The following is a 23,817-nucleotide window of genomic DNA, read 5'->3' on the forward strand; positions in this document are numbered from 1 at the left end:
AGGGGCTCTGATGCTGAAAGCACCAGATTTCTGATGTTCCCATGCTAGAAGGAAATACCTGAGCCTTTAGAGCGAGATCTCCATTCCTGACACTCTGATCTTATGCAAATGTTACCCTCTCTGAGCCTCAGTTTTCCATCTATGAGATTAAGACTGTTGGGCAGGCTGATGCAGTTACGTGTATAAGTCATTTAATTCAGACTCGGGTATGCTGTGTGCGTTCAGTTATTATTGTTACTGTTACTATTATTATTGTGCTTTTAAATATTATTTTTCATAGGAGCAATAGAAGTAGCAGGTTCCAAACTCTCTCTCTCTCTCTGGTGTCCTATACCGAGTAGTTCAATCTTCCTAATAGAAGTAAGAGGTTCAAGCATTGGGATTATGTTCTGTTTTAGGGGCAAGACAGATACCTGTTGCCCTATTCCCATGCCTTAATTGATAACCAGAGCCTTGCCACACGATAGTGCATCTGTGGGGCGATGTTCCTTCCTGAAACATACTACAGGCAGTCACCCAATTCCATTTTTAAAGAACGCTTGAGGTTACTAGGTGGGCGATTAGACAGGGCTGGGTTCATTTTTACCTCCTATAACAAAGCTTTGCCCTAAGTATCTCTTCTTCCCACATCCCTTTCTACCTCCCCAGAGAGAGGTATTAGAGGTTGGGGGACATTAGTGATGAGGACTAATCCAGAGACAAGTCCTGGATACCAGTGTGGTTGTGGTGATTCTGCTGGGAGGCCAGCAGAATTTTAGAGACTGTTCAGGCCAACGTACCTCAAGCTTTTTCAGCCAAAACCCACCATAAAAAGGACATTTTAAAATGTAACCAGAACACAAGTGCCAGGGTGAGAGCTTGAGAACATGCACAAACAAAGGAATCAGAGCTGGACTCTGTGATGTAATAACATTGTATGAGAGACTCCACACCACGTGATCATGCCCATCACAAGTATGTTTCCCACCGCTGAGGTCATGCTGTAATTAGAATACTACTCTCTGGAGCCTGTCCACAGTGTGTGTTAACCAGGGGCCCAGCCCCCTGCTTTCCCACCATGAGGAGCTTCCTCCAGGATAAACAACTAACAGCATGGTCCAGATTCAGCAGCATGTGGGCACAGGGCATCTGGACTGCCATGCATTCAACTAGCCTAATTCTTCTGCTCCATCTCAAGCTAAATTGCTACCAATAAAATATCATCCAATGTCCAAATGAAGACAAATGTCTTCAATTATCTAATACTTGGAATGTGCATCTTGAATAGCTCTAATGTCTGGGAAATTGGAGGCTATGAAATGGAGGTATATCACTGGTTTTTATTATTAATTGAATAAATATTTTATTGAAAATGTGCTATTTGCCAGGAACTGTTATGGCTGCTATTGGGACAGCAGTGAACCGTGATGGGGACAGGAAAAGATTTAGCATTTTGTACTGTGGGTCCCTAGAAATGACGAGGAACAACCTTTCTTCTCCCTGTGTTGGTTTCTTAATCTAATCATACCGATACCTTTCTCCCAGAGATGTTGAAAGGAGGACAGGAGGGGGTACCTGTGAGGCACGTAGCCTAGCGTCTGGCACAGAGCAGGATGATGGTGGAGGTGGTGATGGTTATGATGGTGACGACGGTGACAATGGGGAGGATGATGGTGGTGACGATCACAGTGGTGATTGCTGCTGCTGTTGATGATGGCCACTGTACTTGTGTTTTACATGTTGGAATATTGGTTGGTTGGTCTGTCCCTGAGCAAGTCCACAGATGGAACATCTGACCTGAAGCAATGCATCCGACATATACTCATTAATCATCAGCCTCACACAAAATACTGTGATTAGCACACACAGGTCTCTGACAGGTCCAGGGACTCTTGTCTTCAGATACCATATATCAGTACCAAGGGCTATCAGGCTATAGAGGCAATAAAGTAAAAGCCAGTGCCAGCCTCCCTCATGTCCATGCAGTTAGAGCCTCCCTTTGCCTTTCCCCGTCTCATAAGTCACAGCTCCCACCTGCTCTCTCCATCATTCCTCAGCTCAACACCCAACTTCTGCTGCCCTCATGGGGAAACCACTTCTGCCGAAGCCACCATTGTCCCCACCACGCAGGCCAGATGCATGGCGGGCCATCCTTCAGTGGCCGGGATTCTCCAGCATCACACTTTTAACGACTCTCGTCTTCGTAGTCCAGGAGGTCACTGATCCCTGATTTCCCTTCTGTTTTTCTGGCCAGTGTGCACACTCTCTCAGGAGACCTCCTTCTACCCCTTCAGGGCCTGTGTTGCCCAGACCTCCCACCTAATGCTTCATTCCCCTCCCTATGATGCTCCTGCTGAACAACTGCCTCAGGACCCAGGGCTCCATCTCCCCATAAACAAAGATGATTCCAAAATCCACAGCTCAAAACATTATGACCTTTTGGTGAAGAACCCTGCCAATGCAGGAGACGTAAGAGAGGTGGGTTGGATTCCTGGGTTGGGAAGCTCCCCTGGAGGAGGGCATGGCAACCCACTCCAGTATTCTTGCCTGGAGAACCTCATGGACAAAGACACCTGGCAGGCTAGAGTCCATAGAATCATGAAAAGTTGGACACAACTGAAGCGACTTAGCACGCATGCACACAGGCTCAAAACCTAAATATCCAAATGCCAACAGAAAGCTCTCCTTGGATGTTTCACTGGCACCTTATCTTCAGCATTTACCATTTATCCTCCTTCACTGAGGATCTACTACCCTTCCTGTTTCACTGTGATTGGTCATATCGTCCACTCAGTTGTCAACATTAAAAATCTAGGGACAGACTAAATCCCTCTCAGTCTTTCAGAGTGCACTTAAAAGTCACTTCCTTTGAATAGTTTTCCAAGAACCATCATCTAATTTAGATGGTCCGACTCTTAGATGTGTAACATCCCTGCATATTTTTACTTTAAATCTTACCATACTGTATTACAATATCTGATTCACTTGCCTACTAGACTATAAACTCCTGCAGATACTATATCCTGTGTTCTGTATGCCCCGACCCAGCAATTTTTTTCAATAAGAAGGGTCTTCCCTGGTGACTCAGATGGTAAAGAATCTGCCTGCAATGAAGAAGACCCAGGTTCAATCCCTGGGTGGGGAAGATCCCCTGGAGGAGGAAATAGCAACCCATCACAGTATTCTTGCCATGGACAGAGGAACCTGGTGGGCTACAGTCCATGGGGTTGCCGGAGTTGGACATGATTGGTCAACTAACACAATTGGTCAGAAAAAAAATAAATGAATTAGTCAACAAAATAAATGAACAACATATTTTTTCAAAGCATGGCTAATGAGATAAGATTGTAAGTACTCAGCATATAATGTAAGAGGCAAGTTCTAGATCCTCTCTAAGACCTTGGGGGCTCAGATTCATTTTAGCAAGAAGGGGGACAGGGAGCAGGTGGAGCATCAGAGCACAGGAACCCATTGCTGAGCCCTCTTCCGGAGTCTCATGTACAGCTTGTTCAGTTCTTCAAAGGAAGAAAAAGTATAGTTGCCTGGCTAACCAGTAAGCTGGGGCTCAGAGGCCCACCGCCCACATCCCTGGGTGGCAGGTTCAGATTCTCTTGCCCACCCTGGTTCTCAGGTGGAATGATCCAATTTCTACCCATCACCTTGGAAGCTATAATGAGACTCAGGTTAGCAGGGGGTGGTTGGTGAGACTGTAATAACTCCTATTGAGTATTTAAAAATCTTTATGGCGTGTAGGTCTCAATACTATGGCTTATGTGATTTGATTTATAGAACTCTATGCCATGTGACTATAAACTAACGAGGCTGACTTTATTGTATGGTTCTTGGAAACTGGTCTCTTTGCAGGAAGCTCCAGCCTTTCTAGAAGGAGACGTTCAGTGTGGTTGATGCCTTGTGATGTCCCACCATTGAGGAGTTTGGGGGCCAGGGAGGGGATGAGAACAGGAAGAAACATCATGGTGGGGATGCAGGTGGATCCTCGGCTGTTGGCTTTACTGACATTCCACAGACCATGGGAAGTGGACATCAGTTCTCTCATGCAACAAATATTTGCTGGTATTTATGCCATTCCAGGCTCCAGTCCACTGCAAAGGAATCAGGGATGAGCAGAAGAAACACCCACTCTCAGGGACCCTGTGATCCTGATGAGAGAGAGAGTTAGTTACACGGCCCCACGTGTGTCAGATACTTTGAAGGAAGAATGTAGGGCAAGGAGGCCAGTATTATAGCAACTGGATTGTAATTCATCAGTAGATCACGCCTTTGGTCTTGGGGAATATATCCTCTATATCTTTTCACAAAGTGAATCTTGTGTGCTTCACGTTTTGTTTCTATTGCTGTTTCGTTCGTCTTGGTCAGTTTCAGTCATTTTGGCATCAAGAGAAGAGGAGTTTTATGGTCATTGATGGCAGTCAGTGTGCCAGGTATAACAAGCAGGCTGAGCTGTCCTCATTCTCAGGGCAGCCCTGCCAAGAAGGTCCTGTTAACCCTGTTTACAGATGAGAACACAGACTTAGAGAGGATGAGCAGTGTGCCCCCAATCACAGTTACAGGAGGCAGAGCTGGGATGTGCAACATGGAGGTTAATTCCTGTCCACTGCTGATTCTTCTCACTGGCCTGAGCACACCGGACCTGAGAGAGGTTGTGATGTGGTTGATGATGGAAGGAGGGGGGCAGAGTGAGACTCCACTGACCTGAATTCTGGCCTCGGGTCAGCAGTGGACCAGGAAAACCACTGAAATCTCTTTGCCTCTAAAGTCCTCATCACAAGGGAAAGTGAAAGAAAGTGAAGTCGCTCAGTCATGTCCAACTCTTTGCGACCCCGTGGACTGTAGCCCACCACGTTCCTTTGTCCATGGGATTTTCCAGGCAAGAGTACTGGAGTGGGTTGCCATTTCCTTCTCCAGAGAATCTTCCCAACCCAGGGATCGAACCCAGGTCTCCTGCATTGTAAGCAAGACACTTTACTGTCTAAGCCACCAGGGAAGTCAAAAATATAGTAACTATGTAGGGTTGGGTGTCAACCAGACTTACTGTGGTGATCATTGTGCAACAAATCCAAATATCTAATCATTATGTTTTACACCTGAGATTACTATAGCTTTATAGGTCAGTTATACCTCGATTAAAAAGCACATACATTTGCCTCAGTCATCAAGGGAGCAAAAAGACAAAGGGAAATGAAATTCTTCGTTCCCATCTAACACTGGCCATGAAGGCAGTTATTATAAGGAATTGCTTTGAGTTTTATTTTGAACAGAACTTGTGTCTCATCCAAAGCATTACATTCTGATATGTTTCCATTTCTTGGAAATTTCCTTGAACCTAAAAAACAGAAGGCTTTTGGCTCAGTTCGTTTTTGGTTCTGACCTCTCTGTTTACTAGTGAATATCTCTAGTTTACGATACCCACATGTCCTAAGGGTCCGAGACAGCCAGTGTCCCCTGGCTCAGCCTCCACGCCTCCTCAATCATCCTGTCCCATTGGGTCCTCCTGATTTAGGTCGGTTTCTGGAATATAAATATGCATCATGTTCTCGCTTCTTTCTTTCTTTCTTCCTAAGGCACACACAGAGCAGCTGGGTACAATCTTCTCTCAGATAAACACAAGCTGTAAGTTTTCCTTATTTATGAATAACACACAGTTTGAAATTGCTTTTACAACTGGATACAAATTTCATTAGATAAATTCAGATATTTCTGCTGGATGCAGAGTTCCCCATAGCTATCCTCAGCTAGGCAGCCTCTCCATGGTACAAGGAAATCATAGTAATAACCACTTTGATCCTTAGGTGACTTCTAGTTCTAAAATCGGCTCTTTAAAATTAGAGAGAGACCTGTTCAGTTTCCCACATCACACACACGCAACCTCTGAACAACTTGGAGATTTGTCTGCCCTGCTCTGTACAGCGTATCTGCCCCCAGAGCCACTTCAGAGAAAAAAAAAAAAAAAATGATGACGGGGGAATTACGTCTCTTTCTATAGATAACGAGGATGAATATTGATGGGTGCTTCCTGACGGCAAGGCAGGGAACCGACGGCTTTATATTCAGTATTTCATTTAACACTCACAAATACCATACACAATCATTACTATCATTGCCTGGATTTACAGGTAGGGAAGCTCAGGGTGACCAAAGTTAAGGGTATTATGTAAAATCACCCAGAAGTAGATTTTAGAGGCTGGATTCAGGTGCCTACGTTCTGACCTACCACCCGGTAAAACAAAGGTTTTTGACTGACCTACATCGCAGCTGATAGGTTACAGAAGGAAAAGACTTAAACCTGCCCCTGACTCCCCATCAGCTTCATTAAGGGTAAGTGAACAGCGTTTTCTTAAAACCAAACTGATATAATTCACAGTCGCACCCCCTAACAGTCTTAGAATCCAGACAGAAGCTGAGATGTGAGCAAGCAGAGGAAATACATTGAGACAATGTGAAAACAGTGGAATCACTAAACTTTAGAACAGCGTAGGTTTTGAAGTTTAAACTGATGGGATTTATTTCTAATTTACAAACAAAGGCAGAGGGGCCTCTAGATTTGAGGTGAAGTTTCCACGGATCACATACTCCCCCTACCCTACCCACACAGAGCAGATGGAGAGAGACCTTTATTACCCTTTCCCCTGTAACAGGGGGCCTAACTGGGACAGCAGTGTCCTCGGGCTCCATTGTGACTTCAGCTTCTTTCTTCCTGCTGCCAGCTCACGGCTCCATCCGACTGTCTCATACAGCGTTTTACTCACTCTTCCAACTTCTGCCTCCCTAAACCTATTTCTTCTGGATTCATCCCCATCACCAGACATTGTGCCACTTCAAACTCAACCCCCCCTTTTTATTTTCTCAGTCTCAACATCTAGACTCTCGGGGAGCCTTGGCCGCAGGGCTTCCACAGCACGCTCCTTATCTTTCCCTGTTTCTCCATCACCCTGTTCATCATGGTCACCAACGTCATCTCTTCCCTCTTCTACTCCTGATTCCACATCGTGTCCTTGAAACCCCTTCTCTTCATGACAAAGTGATATCTTAAAGTTCGTCACATCATGTCACTTCCCTGCTTTAAGTTCTCTGAAGCTATTAAACTGCACTGAGTCCAATTTGCATTTTCTATTAAAAATCACCCTAAATATCTAGATGTTTGCAAGACCTGAATCAAAGCTTAGATTGGCCCATGGGGCAATTAAATCCTCTCATTTGTATTTTTTTTTTTTTAACATGCCCCAAGTTGTCATCACAGGAAAGTGAGAATTTTGGTACATAATCATAATTTATGATTACTAAGTGCTTCCATGGTGCCAAGTCCTTTGGCAATTGTCTCATTGTCACCCTATATTAATCATGTTTTGAGGTGTTTTTTTTTTTAATTCTGTATTTTATGATGCTTTGACATCTTGGAGGCTTTCTAATTCTGGACTCTCCAGGGCTAGCTATTTCTAGAGATAGCAAAGGACTAGCCTTCAACCTGCCATTCATATGCAAACCAACCCATTAAGAGCCCACAACCCTAACCACCTTCTCTACCCAACTGTCACCAAGGCAGTGCTTGCCCTGCCCTGAGTCACCCCAGGCCAGGTACTGGACAACTAGAGGATACAGGGAGAGTCTGAGGCTGTCACAATTATTCAAACAATCCAACCCTATATTCGATTAAGCTCTCCTCCCCTGCCTTGTCCATTCCTTCACCTGGAAACCACCATAAGGCCTCTGGACCTGACCTTCTCCCTGTTCTTTCTGCTTCCCGGTGCTTCCCCAAGCGACCGTGCATGGCGTGGCATGCCTCCTCCTCTGGGGAACACCGAGGGATAAACTCCCTTCTTTCAAGGCAGTGTATTCCATGTCTGCCACCTTAACCGACCTACCTTCCAACCTAATCTTGGGGACGTTTCACAATACCCCCAAATCCTATGAAATAGGTGAGACAGGCATTATTAGGTACCAGTCACACAGCAGAAGGGTCGAGGAGTCAGCGTCTGAATGGATGATCCAACCACAGAAGCAACGTGCTGAGTCCTCTAACCTATCCTCATTTTATGTGTCTTCACGTATGTCATGACATACCCAAGCAAGGCATAGCTGCTAGGGCCTCCCTACCATGGCGTCAAGTCAAGCATTCCATAGCAATCTGCTAATATGAACTATAAAGGAGCTCACCCCCTTTTCCCGTTCCCATTTCAGTCTGGGTTGGCCTTCTAATATCTCAAAGGATATACTGGTCACTAGCAATGCCTTCAGAGAAGGCAATGGCACCCCACTCCAGTACTCTTGCCTGGAAAATCCCATGGATGGAGAAGCCTGGTAGGCTGCAGTCCATGGAGTCACTAAGAGTCAGACATGACTGAGCGACTTCACTTTCACTTTTCACTTTCATGCATTGAAGAAGGAAATGGCAACCCACTCCAGTGTTCTTGCCTGGAGAATCCCAGGGATGGGGGAGCCTGGTGGGCTGCCGTCTATGGGGTCGCACAGAGTCGGACACGACTGAAGTCACTTAGCAGCAGCAGCAGCAGCAATGCCTTACAGATGAATGAATAGCCCCCACCAAACTGTAGACAGGCATAGATTCACACAAAAATAAAACCCCTGCCGTTATTTCTCTGATTCACTAGCTCTTAAATTCAATCCACTTATTCACCCACAAATACTGAACTAGCTAGAAAGCCGACTCATGGAAGAGAAAGATGATGGCCCCACTCTCTAAGACTCCAGACATCTAGAGCTCGGGGAGTCAGCCCTGCAAAAATAAAAAAAGTTGACCATCTCCCCAAGGGCAGGATGTTCACGTGTTATGAATATATAATGTCTCGCTTCATCTTATCTCTGCCTCTCTTCTTGCCCCACCTGTTTTCCTCGCACCTGGAATCTCATGTTCTTTTTTGCTTTTTTTTTCTCCTCCAACAACTCCTTTCGTCTCAAGCAGTCCTACATGGGCTGATTCAGCCTTTGGGAACAGCCCAGCTGCACCTCCTGAGAAGCGCTAGAACCGGCAGGGGTGTGAGTCGGCCGTGTCATCCGCGTGCTCGGCAACCAAGTGGAGGGATCTGTGTGACTTGTGCGGCAGCCTGACCCATCTGACGTCTCACACCCTCGGTGTTCAAGAGACAAACTCTGTAACTGAAGACAGTTGTAAGCCCAGCCCCAGTTCTCCCCTTTGCACGACTGAAGTCCTTCCAGGACATTGACAGTGGACAAGAGCATCTCGGAGTTTAGAGGATTATGTGCAATGTGTATGCAGAAAACCCAGCTACACTCAGGTCTTAAGGAAAGATGTGTGTCATTAAAACTGGTAGGTGATCCCTGAATAAGTTATTAGGCTGCTCTCTGAGGCCTTGGCTCTCCTCCTAGCATATATTACCCCTCCTGGCATGGAGCTCACTAGGAAGCGTATGCTTCTACTCATCTGCATTGTTAATGCCTGCTTTCCGGGAAGGAACTCCAGGTACTTTCACTCTATTAAAACTTACACAACACTTGTGGCATAACTAGCGACAGGTATTCTTTCTTCCTGAGGTCCCATGCTCTAATTAAAAACGTTAGACCTGGGATATGTATAGTTACCTTTTTACAGGGGGTGGAGGATGGACAGCATTTATTTATATTGTATATTCATCATAGTACAGCATATAGTTGTTTAGTCGCTAAATCGTGTCCGACTCTTCGGGACCCCATGGACTGTAGCCCATCAGGCTCCTCTGTCCATGAGATTCTCCAGGCAAGAATACTGGAGTGGGTAGCCATTCCCTTTTCCAGGGGGTCTTCCCAACCCAGGGATTGAACTCGTGTCTCCTGCATTGGCAGGTGGATTCTTTACTACTGAGCCACCAGGGAAGTATATTATCTGTGTCCAGTCCTTTATAACTGAGAGCAGGTAGCATGCTTTTGTGCCCTTCAGGAATGAACACAATCCATGGCAAGAGTTTACAGCTTATTTCTGAATTACATTTCATTGGAACAATTGTTCAGAGCCCAGGCTAATATTGCAAAAGGATTTGAGTACCAATACAGTAAAGCAAAATTGCACCTAGCAACCATTCAATTATGATTATGATACAAGGGCAGGAACCACACAATAAGGTGTGGCTTTTGCCAGGGGAGCGGAAAGAAATCCTCTCAATAGGCCCAAGGAAAGCCTTCGGCTCTTGACCAGAAGAAATGCCCTGGCACTCCAAACTGGCAGACTGGGTTCTAAGAGGGCCCTAACCACCAGTTCCTCTCCAGATGCATGATGGTTCCACTTCATGTTGTGATCATAAAGCAACAGACAGATTTTGTAAAAGTCGGTCAATACTTTTTAGGATCTCTGTGTGTTTTTCCCAGCTCTTGCATGCTTACAATGAGATCCTTGGGTAGTAATGTGGAGTAGGATGGAGACGATTTTGCACGTGATGCGGTAGGGAGACATTCAGATTTGCCATTTGGAGAGATAGAGAGCAAGTCTAGGGCCAGGAGTATTTCCAAGGCGGGTCACCAGAGTAGAAAGCGCTCCACCATCTCGCCAGAGCCCAGGAAAGCTCTGTCTGGGATGGGACGGTAGCTCGGCCACGTGGAGTGGGGACGGCAGACCTGCGGACGCCTCGCACCGCGCGCATTGAGTCGGCATTCTGGCGCGGGAAACCTAGTTGAGCTCTTCAGGGCGGGGTTTGGCAACTTCTGCCTTGGCATCCGGCATCCGGGGAGGGAAGGTGCGAGTCAGTTTCCAATTTGCTGCGGTCCCCGAGCTCCCTCTCCCGCCCTTCCCTCCCGCCAGCACGTAGGGAAGCCGCCGAAAGGGGCGCAGCGTTCCAGGGCAGCCGCGGTGTCGCGGGAGAGAGGAGCCGGGGAGGTGGCAGCCCGGCCCGCTAGGCTCCTGGTGCGAGTGGGCGGCGCGGCGGGGGTTAAGGTGGGAGCCTGCGCCCAGCGCCCTCCGAGATGCGCGCGGTCAGCCCGCTTGCTCGGCGCGGGCACCGCGGAGAGCGGCGGTCAGTGATGGAGCTGCTGCCATGACAACCCCGGCGGTCGGGGCCCGCGCGCGTCGGGTCTGCTCCCGGGAGGCCGGCAGCGCGGAGGCCGGGGGCGGCCGCTGAGCGTGGCGTCCGCGCGTCCCCGCGCCCCGCGCCGCGTCCCCGGAGAGGCGGGAGCGCCGTCTGCCCGCTCCCCGTGCGCCCCGAGCCTGCGCCGCGGGCGCTCCGCGGGCCGGGCCGGCCGCCAGTCGCCGCCCGGGCTGCGGCGAGGACGCCAGGCACCCACCGCTCCGGAGGATCGTCGGACTTGGCCGCGGCTGCGGGTCCCCGCGGTGGAACTTTTTACCGCCTTGGCGTTCCAGATCGGAGACTCGGGCTGGTTTCTAAATACATCTGTACATATGTGTGATCTAATAAAACATTCTCTCCTCTCCTTGAAGCGGCAGCTTTTTATGACATCTCCTTTATGTCAGAGACACTTGCCTGGCTTCTTTGGGTTATAAACTTTTGATGCCAGACCTCGGCAGGACGTGCCCAACTGAATGTTAAAGTAGCATCTCGAAGAGAGGCAGAGAAAGAACAACCGTGACCTTCATCCCCGCACCTTCCTCCTTCCTCTCCCTTCCCGGCCGCCTCCCTCCTCCCCAGGGGAGCATCGAGAAAGCGCTTTTTTGGATGCAGGAGGGGGCATCTGGTTGTGCCAGGCTGGAAAGCTGAGGCAGGATCTGAGGAAGAACAGTAGACTCCGGAGAGCCTGGACTCCGCTTCTCCTTACCCCCCTCTCCGCTTCTGGCTGGTTCCAGCCCCTGCCGCCCTCCCCGCGCGGCTGCCCGAGACCCGCTCGCGTGCGGGGCGGGGGACGAGGACCGAGCCGCCGCCGGAGTTCTGGGAAGTTGTGGCTGTCGAGGATGGGGGTCTGTGGGTCCCTGTTCCAGCCCTGGAAGTGCCTCGTGGTCGTGTCTCTCAGGCTGCTGTTCCTTGTACCCACAGGAGTGCCCGTGCGCAGCGGAGATGCCACCTTTCCCAAGGCGATGGACAACGTGACGGTCCGGCAGGGGGAGAGCGCCACCCTCAGGTAGGGAGCTGTACTTCGGCGGGGGACTGAGCCCCTCGGATGGGATTCGGTGGGAACGGGCGAGCGACAGAGGACCGGAGACCTGCGTGGGGGACGAGCGTGGGAGAGGGCTTTTGCAGGCCCAAGAGGTGCCCACTTGGCGTTCTGTGGCAACTGGAACCCGTTCTCCTGGACAGCTTGCTCATTCGCTGTGGCTTCTCTGGCCCCGGGGTTTCAGAGCGAGTCCTGAGGTCCAGGCTTGGGATTGCATGTATCCATGAGGCTGTGGCTAGACTTGGCACAGCGATGTGAGCCCTGGCATTGAAATACTGGGGGCTGAGCTTGGGAGCACTGGTGCCCTGGGGGCTGTCTCATAGTCGGGAAGGTATGTGATGAGGCATGGTGGTCCAGAGAGGGCTGGTTGGCCTCTATCAGCGGGATACCTGAAATTTCCGGCTCTGGAATTGCCAGCTGCTGGGCCCGGGCCCTTTATGAGTCTGCAGCCATCCATGCCAACCCCGTGTGCTGCTCCTGGGGCCCCGGTTGTAAATTACGAGGGCAGTTTTATCTTTGCAGGCTCGGCCCAGGGAGAGGAAACATGTCTCTTTTATGCAACGACAACACTCCTGTGTGAAAAGCACAATAGGAAAGCTTTTTGTTTTACCTTAATGAGTTACAGAGAAGCACTTACGGGCTCCAGGCAGAGGGGTGGAGATTCTTGGAATATGAACCTTTAGGGACCCGGCCTGCTGCAGCAGAGACTTTAATAAAAATGCAGCCACCAGTTTCCACCAGCTCAGCAGATATCATCTTTTATCCCTTTAATGAGGCAGTTCTGGTCCTCGGAGACACATTCAGGGACGTCCCAGCTTAACTCTGCTCACAGTGTGCACGGGGTGAATGCATTTGCCCTGCCTGTGACTTTGATGGTTACGGTGGAAATAAAACATCGTGCCCCAGATTCTGCAGCTGAGAAGCCTGGCAGCTCCAAGGAACGCGTGAGGGTGGGGCTCCCTTCCTGCTCGGCCCTCGACTTTCTTGGTGTCCCTCTCAGCCCAGATGAACCTCTCCCTGGGAACGAAAGGAAGGCCTCACGCGACCACTGCTCTTCTTCCTAATCCCAGGCGTGAGGTTGATGCTTGCTTTCTGAGTGGTCTCACTGAGTTTTCTTCTGAGCCCAAGGACAGGTCCTAGAACCCTGTCTGGTGGTGTATGGGGGCCCCAGAAGGAGGGAGAAAAACCAGAATGGAGACAGACCTCCTTTCCAGACCTCCAGCAGGAGGGAACCCCTCTGGCTTGTCCCGGACTAGAGGGAGTATAACGTGCATACTTCCTTCCATCAGAGAAATCCCGGGGTGAGGGGCTGGTCCACGCCCTGCAAGGCACATGCGCAGAGGGCCAGTCTGCTCAAAGAGAGGAGTAACAGCCAGGCTACGGTGCGGGTTACCCCAGGCGACGTGGGGAAATGGCGGTGGGTGTTAAGGGGTGCCAACGCTGTGTGCCTCTCTCTCCGTCCTCCAAACTCATACCCTCTTACCAGGGACAGAGAGGCGTAGCACAGGATAAGGTCTCAGTGCTGAACTTTCCAAAAGCCTCCGGCCTCTTCTTGTCCCTGAAAGTTAAAGCTTTCTGGCCTGCAGTAACACTATTCCACCAGCAGAGGGCCAACTTTGAGCTACCTTTTTATTAGCTGCTGGCCTGTTTTCATGATCTTCAATTCTAATGTTTAGCAGCTGGGCTTCGTAATGGGAATGGGAATAAAAAAGGGAAAAGCTGAATAGTTGCTTTTTGTGCTTTGTGGAGAAAAAAGAAAGAAAAACCTTACATATTTGAATATAACTGTTATCTGTTACCTGACGGCATGCTTTATTTTTTAAAAAGTAAGCCCATCTTACGATGATTTTGCCTCTTGACTTCTGTATAACTTGCCCTGAAATAGAGAAATTCAGTGCATTGTCCCCATTTTAATCTTTCTGTATTCTCTTTCTTTTACCTCTCATGTTTTCCTCTTTTATTAATTTTCTTTCATTTTTATCAAATGCCTCCATTTTATATGCTTTTGCGTGTTATTCATTCTCATCTTTCCATCTTTGATCACTGAAGTCTTACTATTCCCTTATTTTTTAAGGTTCTGATTTCACTACGATCACAGTGTTTCTTAAAATAACATCAATAACTCTCACAGATTTCTGGGGGTCTCAATCTCTCCCCTTCTGTTCTCCATGCTCCTTTGGTGTCTTGGCTTGACAGCTGTGCGCCGGTCTCAGTGAAAACCTTGTTTGTCAGGACTCCGAGGGGGCGGGCATCCTGTTTCCCGTCTCTGGAAGTCCATGGCCTCAACCCCAGATAGATGTATCATCCTGTTGGTTTTTTTTGCTTCTAAAAAATTGTAGTTCTTAACCGCAGTCACTCTCTAATCTCCTAAAAGGTGTGCCACTGGGAATTCTGTGTTTGGGAATTTAGTGTTCTGAATGCATCAGATGTTCAGAAGGCATTGAAAACACTGACTGATTCCCAGGTCCACTAGTCAGAGCCATAGAAAGTCTGTTCATATGTGGCTGCCTCGGAGCAAAGTAATCCAAACCTGTTTCTCAATCTTGAATGAAGTTACATAGGAGGTCGAAGACCAGCCAGGAGAAGCCAAGGGAAGGAGAAACCTCGGTCCTCCTTTGAAATTTTCAGTGAGATGCTGCTTGGCTTAGAGAGGGGTGATCTTCTTCCTCAGAGGCATGTTTGTGGTGCTAGGTCTTTGATTGAACGTGGAAGGAACTCATTTTATGTAGATGAGGCAATATTATCTTCCTCATAACTACTTCACAGGGCTACTTGAAAAGTAAAAATAATTATGTGACTATGGAGTTATTTTGCCTTCTTGAAAGAGAGATGATATGGAAAATGAAGGTGGTATTCACAGTGTCTGAATTATAGCTGCTATGAATCTGATTTGAATTCATTATTACAAATGGGCCCTCTTGGCCAGAATCATTTCATTACAATTATCTGCTGTTGGGTTAAAAATGTTCTGTGCCTCTGCATTAGATTAGATATGACAAGTGTCTAGAAGTCCTGTGTCTGAATCATTGCCCACGTCAGGAAGGGAGCCCAGGATGCTCGGTGTGGTCAGCTGGTGTCTATTAGGCTATTTCAGTGACGCAATGCTCACCAGATGTGTTTTCTTCCTGGACCTCAGTCTTCTCTAAATTTGCTTCGGTTTTGCAGTGGACCGCATCATCCGTGTCTGTGAACATTCTGAGGGGGTTTCGGTAGGCTGAAAGTGGGGGTTGTTGCTGTAACTGTTCTGCTAAGTGGGAAAAGTTCCCACCAGCAACCTGGGGAGGGTTGTTTTTTTTTTTTTTAAGCATGGCAGGATAATCAGTTTTGCTGATCCAGGCTGGCTGATCTGGGATTATGCTTAGAAACTCTCGTCTAAAATACCCTCGCATTTTCATTTGGAGTTCTGAGCTAATCTCTTTGGAACCCAGTATTTGGAGGTTAACCACTGCCAAGGAGGAATCTGAGCAGCAGGATTTTGCCAAAATCACTGAGGTAGTCAGGCTCCCAGGGAGGCGTCCTGTCTTCTCCTGGGTGTTTCTCTGCCTTTTGCCCTCTCCATCAGCAGCTTTCTTTTTGTGTACATTAGAACATTCAGAAGAGCCATTCGGTTATTCCAAACAAGGCCACAGCACGTGAATTTCAGCATTTCAGTTACCTAAACTGAATAAGGACTCTGATCGGGGCAATGGCTTCGCTCTGGTAAGATGGATTCAGATATGGACCCAAGTATAAGTCCATACAGGGCCACTCCAGCTGCAGTGCTAACCTGGGTTGCCCCGGAGTTACTGAAGATGCATTTTAGATGTTCCATGACCAGGATCCCAGACGAATGAAAGCAAAATGTCTGGAGTTGGGCACGGGTGTATTAAAGATCTCTTCTAGTATTTCTCATATTGAGAACTGCTTCCCCAGAGCCCCTTCCTGCCCCAGAGCATCTGAGCAAGGCTGGTGTCGAGTGGTCCTGCCCACACTTTCATAACCCTACCTGCGTGCATGGACCTCACCACTTAAAGCTGCTGAATTGCCTGAGAAGGAGCACCAGGCCTGGGGGCCTGCATGCCACCTGGGCTTGATTCTTGCTCCTTCCCTCACCTGCCAAATGATTTTGAGCACTTGAATTCATTTGTGTACCCTTGGGGATGGTGTCTGCCCCATCTAAGGCATCGGGGAGATGAAAGAGATGGTGTTATTATGCTGATTAGAAAGCAACACACAAGTGCAGGTTGTTATAGGAGCCAAACAAAACCTCAGTGATGACCTGTGATGCCCTGTCCTTTCTGGGTTCATTTCTCCCCGCTCCCCCAGATGCATAGAGAGCTCTAGAATTCTCCTCCCCCTCCCACCACACACACAGATCTCTAGCATTCTCTGCCCCCCACCACCACACACACAGAACTCTAGAATTCTCACCCCTTCCCCAGTGCCAGCCAGCGCCCTGCTTTCTGCTCATGGTCAGGACTCACCTTCATCTGAGCCCCCATAACGCCTGCTGCAGATCTTTGTTCTGATGGTCACACACTGTGGACTCGTCAGTTACATGTGGGTGTGGTTGGACTGTGAGTTCCTAGAGGCACAAAGCCATGACCTAGGTGTTGGCTACAGACACCGTCATGGATACTGAGGATCCAAAATGATACGTCTGGGCTGAATGCTTTACTCCACTGTAAAGGAGCTCAGTCTCTTATGATGGAGTGTTAATCTGCAGCGATAAAATGCTCACAGCGAAAGGGTTCCGTTCTCTTCACAATATGGCGCCAACGGCAGGTGGTTGGTTAGAGCCTTTGGGGGCCTGGGGGACCTGCATTCTGGTGCGATCACTTGCCAGGGGGACACTGAGTCCACCAGTGGCCTCCGAGGCTGAGCCATCCCTGGGACAAGGTGAGGAGCAGGGCAGCAGAGCAGAGGGGGTCTTCTCAGCTGCAGTAGGGTGATGGACTTGAGAGCAGGGCTGTTCCTGCGGAGACCTGCCTTCTGTTGACCAGAGGAGACACGTGGAGCCAGGAGGGAGAGGGGCGGATGGGGAAGCTGGTGTATTCCCATCCGGCAGGCCTGGAAGAGGGGGGCTGGCTAGATTGAGGCCGTCTAATCACTGATTGATAGGGATGCCAGCGCGAGGGATGGGAGGCGCATCTTAAGGCAGTCAGCATACGTGTTCTGTGACTTTCTGGATTGCTCTAAACCACTCAGCCATTCCCATCTAAGCCCTTGTTCTTTTTTTTTTTTTTGGCCTTTAAGTAAATTTGGTCCTTGGGTTCAGTTTAGTCCTGCTGTTCTAGAAAGGGACCTTGGCCTGCCTACCTTGCTCACTGTGCAGCTGGCTCTGGTGAAGGGCAAGGGTGGAGGCGAGCAGGACTGGGCAGCCTGAGCCCCAGACCTGATGGGGTCCAGACATGAGACGCAGAGGATAAGAGGTCCCGTCCATCCTTCCCAAAGGAGGACTTGAACATTATCATTAATGGGAAGCATCGTCATGGTCCTAAACATGTGTTTAGGGCTGGCCAAAATGGCGTTGCCTGTTAAGTTAGGAACTGTTAACCTTTCTTGATTTTTTATTTTCCAATCCACTCAAGATGGCCCAGACTATTTTGGGTTCATTAGTTTGTCTACCATTTCCCCTGCAGGAAGATGCTTTTTAGCTGACGTTGGGTTGAGGAGGAAGGTGGCTGGGAATGGGCCCTGGGGAGAGAGGCTTCCCGCTGAGTGCCTTCTCACCTTCCAGCTATAGCACCTTCCTGGGACTTCTCGTACCTGGCACATCTTTTTTTAAGACGTGAAAACTGAAGCTGTGATGTTTCTGCAGCTCAGCACTCGCCCTGCCTCCATCTGTATGTCATTGCCTCAGTAGAGTAGGTTAGAAAAGGGAGGTGTTGGAGCCGGGTGCCCCTTCCCTGCGGGACCACACCGCAGACCCTTCAGTAAAACCTGTGGGTGGGGCTTAAATAAATAGACCCCGTCATCCATAATTGACTGTGTGTCGGGTGCCAGGCCAATTACTTACTGTTTCATGTAATTTTCAGAATATTATGATCCTGTCCAGGAAGGAGACATTTTCTTCTACCCTTCTAGGGTCTTCTGGCTGGTCTAAGAATTAAACAGACAGCAGACAGGTGAAGAGGAGAAAGTCAAACAAAAGTTTAATAACATATATACATGGAAGAAACCCAGGGGAACTAAATAACTCACCCCAAAGCCCAAAGTCCTCATCCTGAACACCATCCTCAGCTGAAGACTAAGGAGGATGTTGGAAGTAGTGGTGTGGAACTTTTAAGTAGAGGAAGGCAGTTCACATGGAGATGAAAAAGCAGATTGATTGGTAAATGAATGAATGTTGGCCCAACAGAGAGGGACGCAGAGTGGGCTCTGATCTCTGGGAGTTGCCCCCTCAAACCTGGCCGTATTCTTTGCAGACATCTCTTCTGACCCTCTGTTCCTGGAATAGGTCCTCTATCTGAATTCTCAAGACAGTTACTGGGAAGGTCAGAGTTTCTTCCTGAGTCTTGGGCCTTGACTGTTTTCAGCTTGAAATAATCCACATGCCAGAAACATTTTGACGTGTCAAATTTTGTTCCTCTACAATCCGCAATGTATAAACTAGGAGACTAAGGTTCAGAAGGTTGAGGCACTTGCCTTGGGTCACATGGTTATTATGTGTCAGAGTCTATGCTTGCTCCTAGAATGCCTTTTCCCCCTTCTTCTGAGTTTGATAGTGCCCTCTTCCAGGTAGGGAGAACAGAGGATGTTTCCATGAGCTTCAAGCAGAAGAAGCAGACGGCTCCTCTGTGTTCCTGGGAGCTGTATTTGAGCCCAGGTTAGGACGTCTGCGCCGGGTTGAGGGCTGTGGCCGCCTGTGCTGTGCCCCCAGCAGGTCCTTTAGGCCTCTCCCTGCACACCAGCAAGCACTGCTCTGTCTCTTGGGGCCAGAAATCAGGCTGCAGAGGGTCCCACCCACCATGTGTGCTGCCCCTGAGTTCTGGGTGCCCTTAGCTTTGACTCTGCCCCGAATGCTGCGCCCTCTGGGAACGTCTGTGACCTCTCACAGGATGAGCAGCCCCTCCAGGGACCCTGCAGACAGGACAGAGCCAGCAGGGGAATGATGACAAGGACACCAATGACAGAGCATTTCTCCAAGAACCAGGAGGAAGCAAGTGACCCACGTGGAAGGCTGCAAAGATGAGAAGTCACGTGTTTCTAGATCCAAAAATCCAAGTCATTGTGTCATCCCGTCTCCCCGTCTTTATGCTCGTATTTTATTTTAAACCATCAAGACTGTGGCAGCAGCGGGCACAGGCCCTTCTTGCTCACCTTGTGGCTGACTCATACCCTACAATGTCTGCCTGACCTCTTGTGGCCTCCTCTTCCCTGGGGATGGTACATTTTGCTTAAATCAAAAAGATGCTGAAGGACTTGACCTGGCTTCCATAAGAGTGCTGATCAATGTTGAAAACTTGCTTTTGAATATTAAACATCTCCAGTGGGTCTGAAGATTTATGAGATCTCGATTAACCAAGTTTCCATTGCATAATAGAAATACAGTATGTTTTAAGTGGTTGTGAAGTTTTCTGGCAAGGCCACAGAAGATAATTTAACTCATAATTATCCAAAATGCTATAGACCCGCCATGAAGAATAATAGAACACGATGTTGTTGTAGAAGAAGTAATTACACAAAAGACGGGAAAAATGAATATGATAATTTTCTATTTATCGTGAATGCCAGTGCTGAAGAAAAGTAGACATAATTACAGTAAGATAACATGGAAACATTTTCCCAAAGACATTTCTGAATACTTCCAAAAGTTTGGGAGTTTGTATTATTGTTTCTGTTGTGCCAAATTTAATTTTAAGATGCATAGCTTTCCTTTTATTTGATTCAAGTGTGCATTTGCAGCCTCAGTAATGCTGAGGAGTATTTTCATGAGTATTAATAAAGCAAGGAAGATAGATCAAGGAGACAAAAGACAAAAATGGAAAGTATAGAGAAGGAAAGAGACTTTCCCAGGGCGTCAGCAAGAGTCGAAGACAGAGACTCTGCCCACGTGAGGATGAAGTGGTTAAGGTGGACTCTCTGTAGTCCCAGGTAGAGGAAGAGGGGGAGACAGGAAGTGGCAGTGCTGCCCGTCCCCTCCCCCAGGCTCTGCTGTGCCAGTCAGTCGGAGGACTGACTGTCCGGGTCATGGGACCACACCCACACAGGTGTGCCATGTCCACCCTAAGGCATTGTGGTGCGTGTGTGTGTTAGTTGCTCAGTCGTGTCTGACTCTTTGTGATCCCATGGAGTGTAGCCGACCAGGCTCCTCTGTCCATGGGATTCTCCAGGCAAGAATACTGGAGTGGGTAGTCATGCCTTCCTCCAAGGGATCTTCCCAACCCAGGGATGGAACTCGGGTCTCCCACACTGCAGGCAGAGTCTTTACCATCTCAGCCACCAGGGAAGCCCCATCCTAAGTCAAGGTGCCAGCAAATTTAGGGCTCAGGTTCTCACTTGCTGCCAGAACCCGGCTCTTTCTGACCCTTGGTTTCGCCTGGCAGCTGGAGAACCCTTTCTGTCACTGAGCCCTGGCGCATGACCTGCTCCTTTGTGCTGGACCCACCCCAGGCGCTGGGTCATCGGCAGTCTGCTCTATTTGGCAGGTGTCTCTTCTCCAAAAGCCCAGCTCCAGTGTTGACCCCAATCCTCTCTAACTCCTCCTGATTCCTGGACTTTCCAGCACTTACTGTTCACCTGCCCACTGGAACCTCCTTTCAGAGACCACCTTATAGGCAGGCAAAAGGTGAGAGCTCAGCCAATTCATGCTTGATCCTTTATTAATACCCCATCATTCTTGGGTATATGCGTTGCCCTACCAGATAGCATGCGCCTTGACTGGGATTGATTGCAATTGATGCCATCCCAGTGTAGGGATTCTTGTTTGATGTTTGGAACTCCCCACGATGGATAAAAGAAGTCAGCATGTGTTTTGCAAGGAAATGAATCAGTCAGGTGTGTTATTGGAGCGGCCTTGCCCACATTGACTTAGGTGACTGAAAGGCACCTGTGTAGAAGGAGGGAATAAAAGGATTCATATTTGTGCCGGCCTATCTTTCTAGCCCATCCCTAAAAATACTCCTCTCCCTGCTCTTGTTGGCACTGCTTCTGTGCCTTTTGTTAAATGTATTAACACTCTCTCTCCATCTTTGGGTCCCAGAGTCCAGTTCAACACCTAACTCAGAGGGGATGCTCCAAGTTTGTTGCAAAGATGAATGTGTGTCCTTTATCTCTGTCTGTCCACCTCTTTCTCTCACACACACACACATACCTACTTTTCCTAATGAAGATATTCTCATCCATTTTTAAGCAATTGGGAAGTCACTGACATTACAACCAAAGATTCTGGCATTTGAGTCCTGGTTGAGATAATGATCTCTCCCTAGATACTTGGTATTTAACTTGTCCTGTCTTCTCCTGCTTATTATAATTGCAGCATTTTCGAATTTCACACCATTCTTAAAGTCACCATTCTGAGATGCTGAGCAGTTATAAGGGAGGTATACCAGCCTCCTCCCTTTTTATTAAGGATATAAAATAGAGGGTGGCATATCCTGGGACTTTATCTGCAAACTCTCGGGAATGGAAAAAAAATCTCAGTGAGAGTAGTCTTCTAAAATTGCAGAGGGCATCTCAGGATGAAGGGACTTAGGGACCTATTGTTTTGTCCGTGTGAAATATAGCAGCTTCTGTGATGAGCTCTCACTATGAGATCCTTGAATACATCCTCAGAGCACCTGTCCTGCTATGGCTGTGCAGTGGGAACAGTTTATAGATCTTCTTGATTATAAGTTTACATTTACACTCGGCTCGTCAGTGGGCTTCCCTGATGGCTCAGGCAGGAAAGAATCTGCCTGCAATATGGAAGACTTGCATTCTATTCCTGGATTGGGAGGATCCCTCAGAGGAGAGCATGGGAACCTATTCCTGCATTCTTTCCGGAGAAGACCCATGGACAGAGGAGCCTGGCGGGCTACAGTCGATGGTGTTGCAAAGAGTCACACATGACTGAGCAACGAAGCACAGCGCAGCAGTCGGTGGGCGCTTAGAGAAATATAAGGTTAAGTATAACCTGTGTCAAGAGGTTAAGGCACAGACTTTAAAAGTCAAGAAGATTCAGTTCAAATCCTGGCTGAATGTGATCAGACAAGTGACCAAGTTTATCCAACCCTCAATTTTAAATAAAGGATTGAGGGGTTATACACCCACTTCACTAAGTTGTAGGGGAGGAGTAGATGGCATTAAGTTTGTAAGAGCTTAGACTAAAATCAGACATGTAGCAAGTTCATGATAAACAGTAGCATTAACGTTTTAAAAATATGTAAGTTACTGAATTCACAATTTAAAGAACCAACTTTTATTGACTACTCTGTGCCAAGCCCTGTTCTAAGTGGCATGGAAATTATAAAGTTGAATTAATCCCAGAGTTTCCTCTTTAAACACTCACATCTAGTGAATATGTTAGCAGAATAAAGGGCCCATAGATCAGGAAGTGGGGGAGAAAGGAGCCAGAGGGAGAGAGTGAGGAGGAGAGGACTGAATTTGCATAAAATGCACTATATTCTGTGTTCACTTAGACAAACCCTGGCATTCACATTCAACTGTGTAACCTCCACTCTAAAAGATATAGAATATATTCTTTTTTTATCACCCTCAAAGAATTCCCCTATGCCCTCTCTTTTTTTGTGGTCAAATATGCACGACATGAAATTTACTATTTTAACCACTTTTAAATATGCATTTCTATGTCATTAAATGTGTTTATTTTATGTGCCAAAACGTGTATCTCCAGGTCTGTTTTCAGCTTTCTGAATGGAAACCCTGCCCCCCTCCCCCATTAAAGACTAATTCCCCATCCTCATTCCCTGCTGCCCTGAGTTTCTGTCTCCTCTAGGGACTTCATATCGTGGGGTCATACAGTATTTGTTCTTCTATGACTGCCCTATTTCATTTAGCCTCATGTCTTCAAGGTTCATCACTGTAGCGTGTGTCAGAATTTCCTTCCTTCTTAAGGCTGAAAAATATCCAGTTGTAAGTTTATACCACTATTTATCATTTACAGCAGAGACATTACTTTGCCAACAAAGGTCCGTCTAGTCAAGGCTATGGTTTTTCCTGTGGTCGTGTATGGATGTGAGAGTTGGACTGTGAAGAAGGCTGAGCACCGAAGAATTGATGCTTTTGAACTGTGGTGTTGGAGAAGACTCTTGAGAGTCCCTTGGACTGCAAGGAGATCCAACCAGTCCATTCTGAAGGAGATCAGCCCTGGGATTTCTTTGGAAGGAATGATGCTAAAGCTGAAACTCTAGTACTTTGGCCACCTCATGGGAAGAGTTGACTCATTGGAAAAGACTCTGATGCTTGGAGGGATTGGGGGCAGGAGGAAAAGGGGACGACAGAGGATGAGATGGCTGGATGGCATCACTGACTCAATGGACATGAGTCTGGGTGAACTCTGGGAATTGGTGATGGACAGGGAGGCCTGGTGTGCTGCAATTCATGGGGTCGCAAAGAGTCGGACACGACTGAGCGACTGATCTGATCTGATCTGTCTATGGAAACATGGGCTGCTGCTATGAATAATGCTGCTATGGATGTGGGTGTACAAATATCTGTTTTCTGCTTTCAATTCTTTTGGTGTATTCCCAGAAATGGGATTTTATATGCCCAGAAGTAGATCATGTGGTAATCCTGTATAATTTTGAGGAACTGCCACACCATTTTGCATAGTGGCTGCACCATTTTACA

The 23,817-nt window shown here is 48.0% G+C and overlaps 1 protein-coding gene across 8 annotated transcripts in view; it reads left to right on the forward strand.

Moving 5' to 3' along the window:
* The window catches only part of LOC109554632 (opioid-binding protein/cell adhesion molecule), a 1,067,951-nt gene that overhangs the window by 516,016 nt on the left and 528,118 nt on the right, over nt 1–23,817 (forward strand). For 6 of the 8 annotated variants that reach the window (XM_070783260.1, XM_070783263.1, XM_070783259.1 and 3 more), the window contains exon 2: nt 11,928–12,012. In XM_070783260.1, the coding sequence (XP_070639361.1) occupies nt 11,928–12,012 (85 nt within the window). Of the gene's footprint in view, nt 1–11,181; nt 12,013–23,817 lie in introns of those variants that run through there. The other 2 variants (XM_070783266.1, XM_070783267.1) reach the window with 1 other exon arrangement.

The sequence above is a fragment of the Bos indicus genome, chromosome 29, assembly GCF_029378745.1.
Source record: "Bos indicus isolate NIAB-ARS_2022 breed Sahiwal x Tharparkar chromosome 29, NIAB-ARS_B.indTharparkar_mat_pri_1.0, whole genome shotgun sequence".
In the NCBI taxonomy this organism is placed as follows: domain Eukaryota; kingdom Metazoa; phylum Chordata; class Mammalia; order Artiodactyla; family Bovidae; genus Bos; species Bos indicus.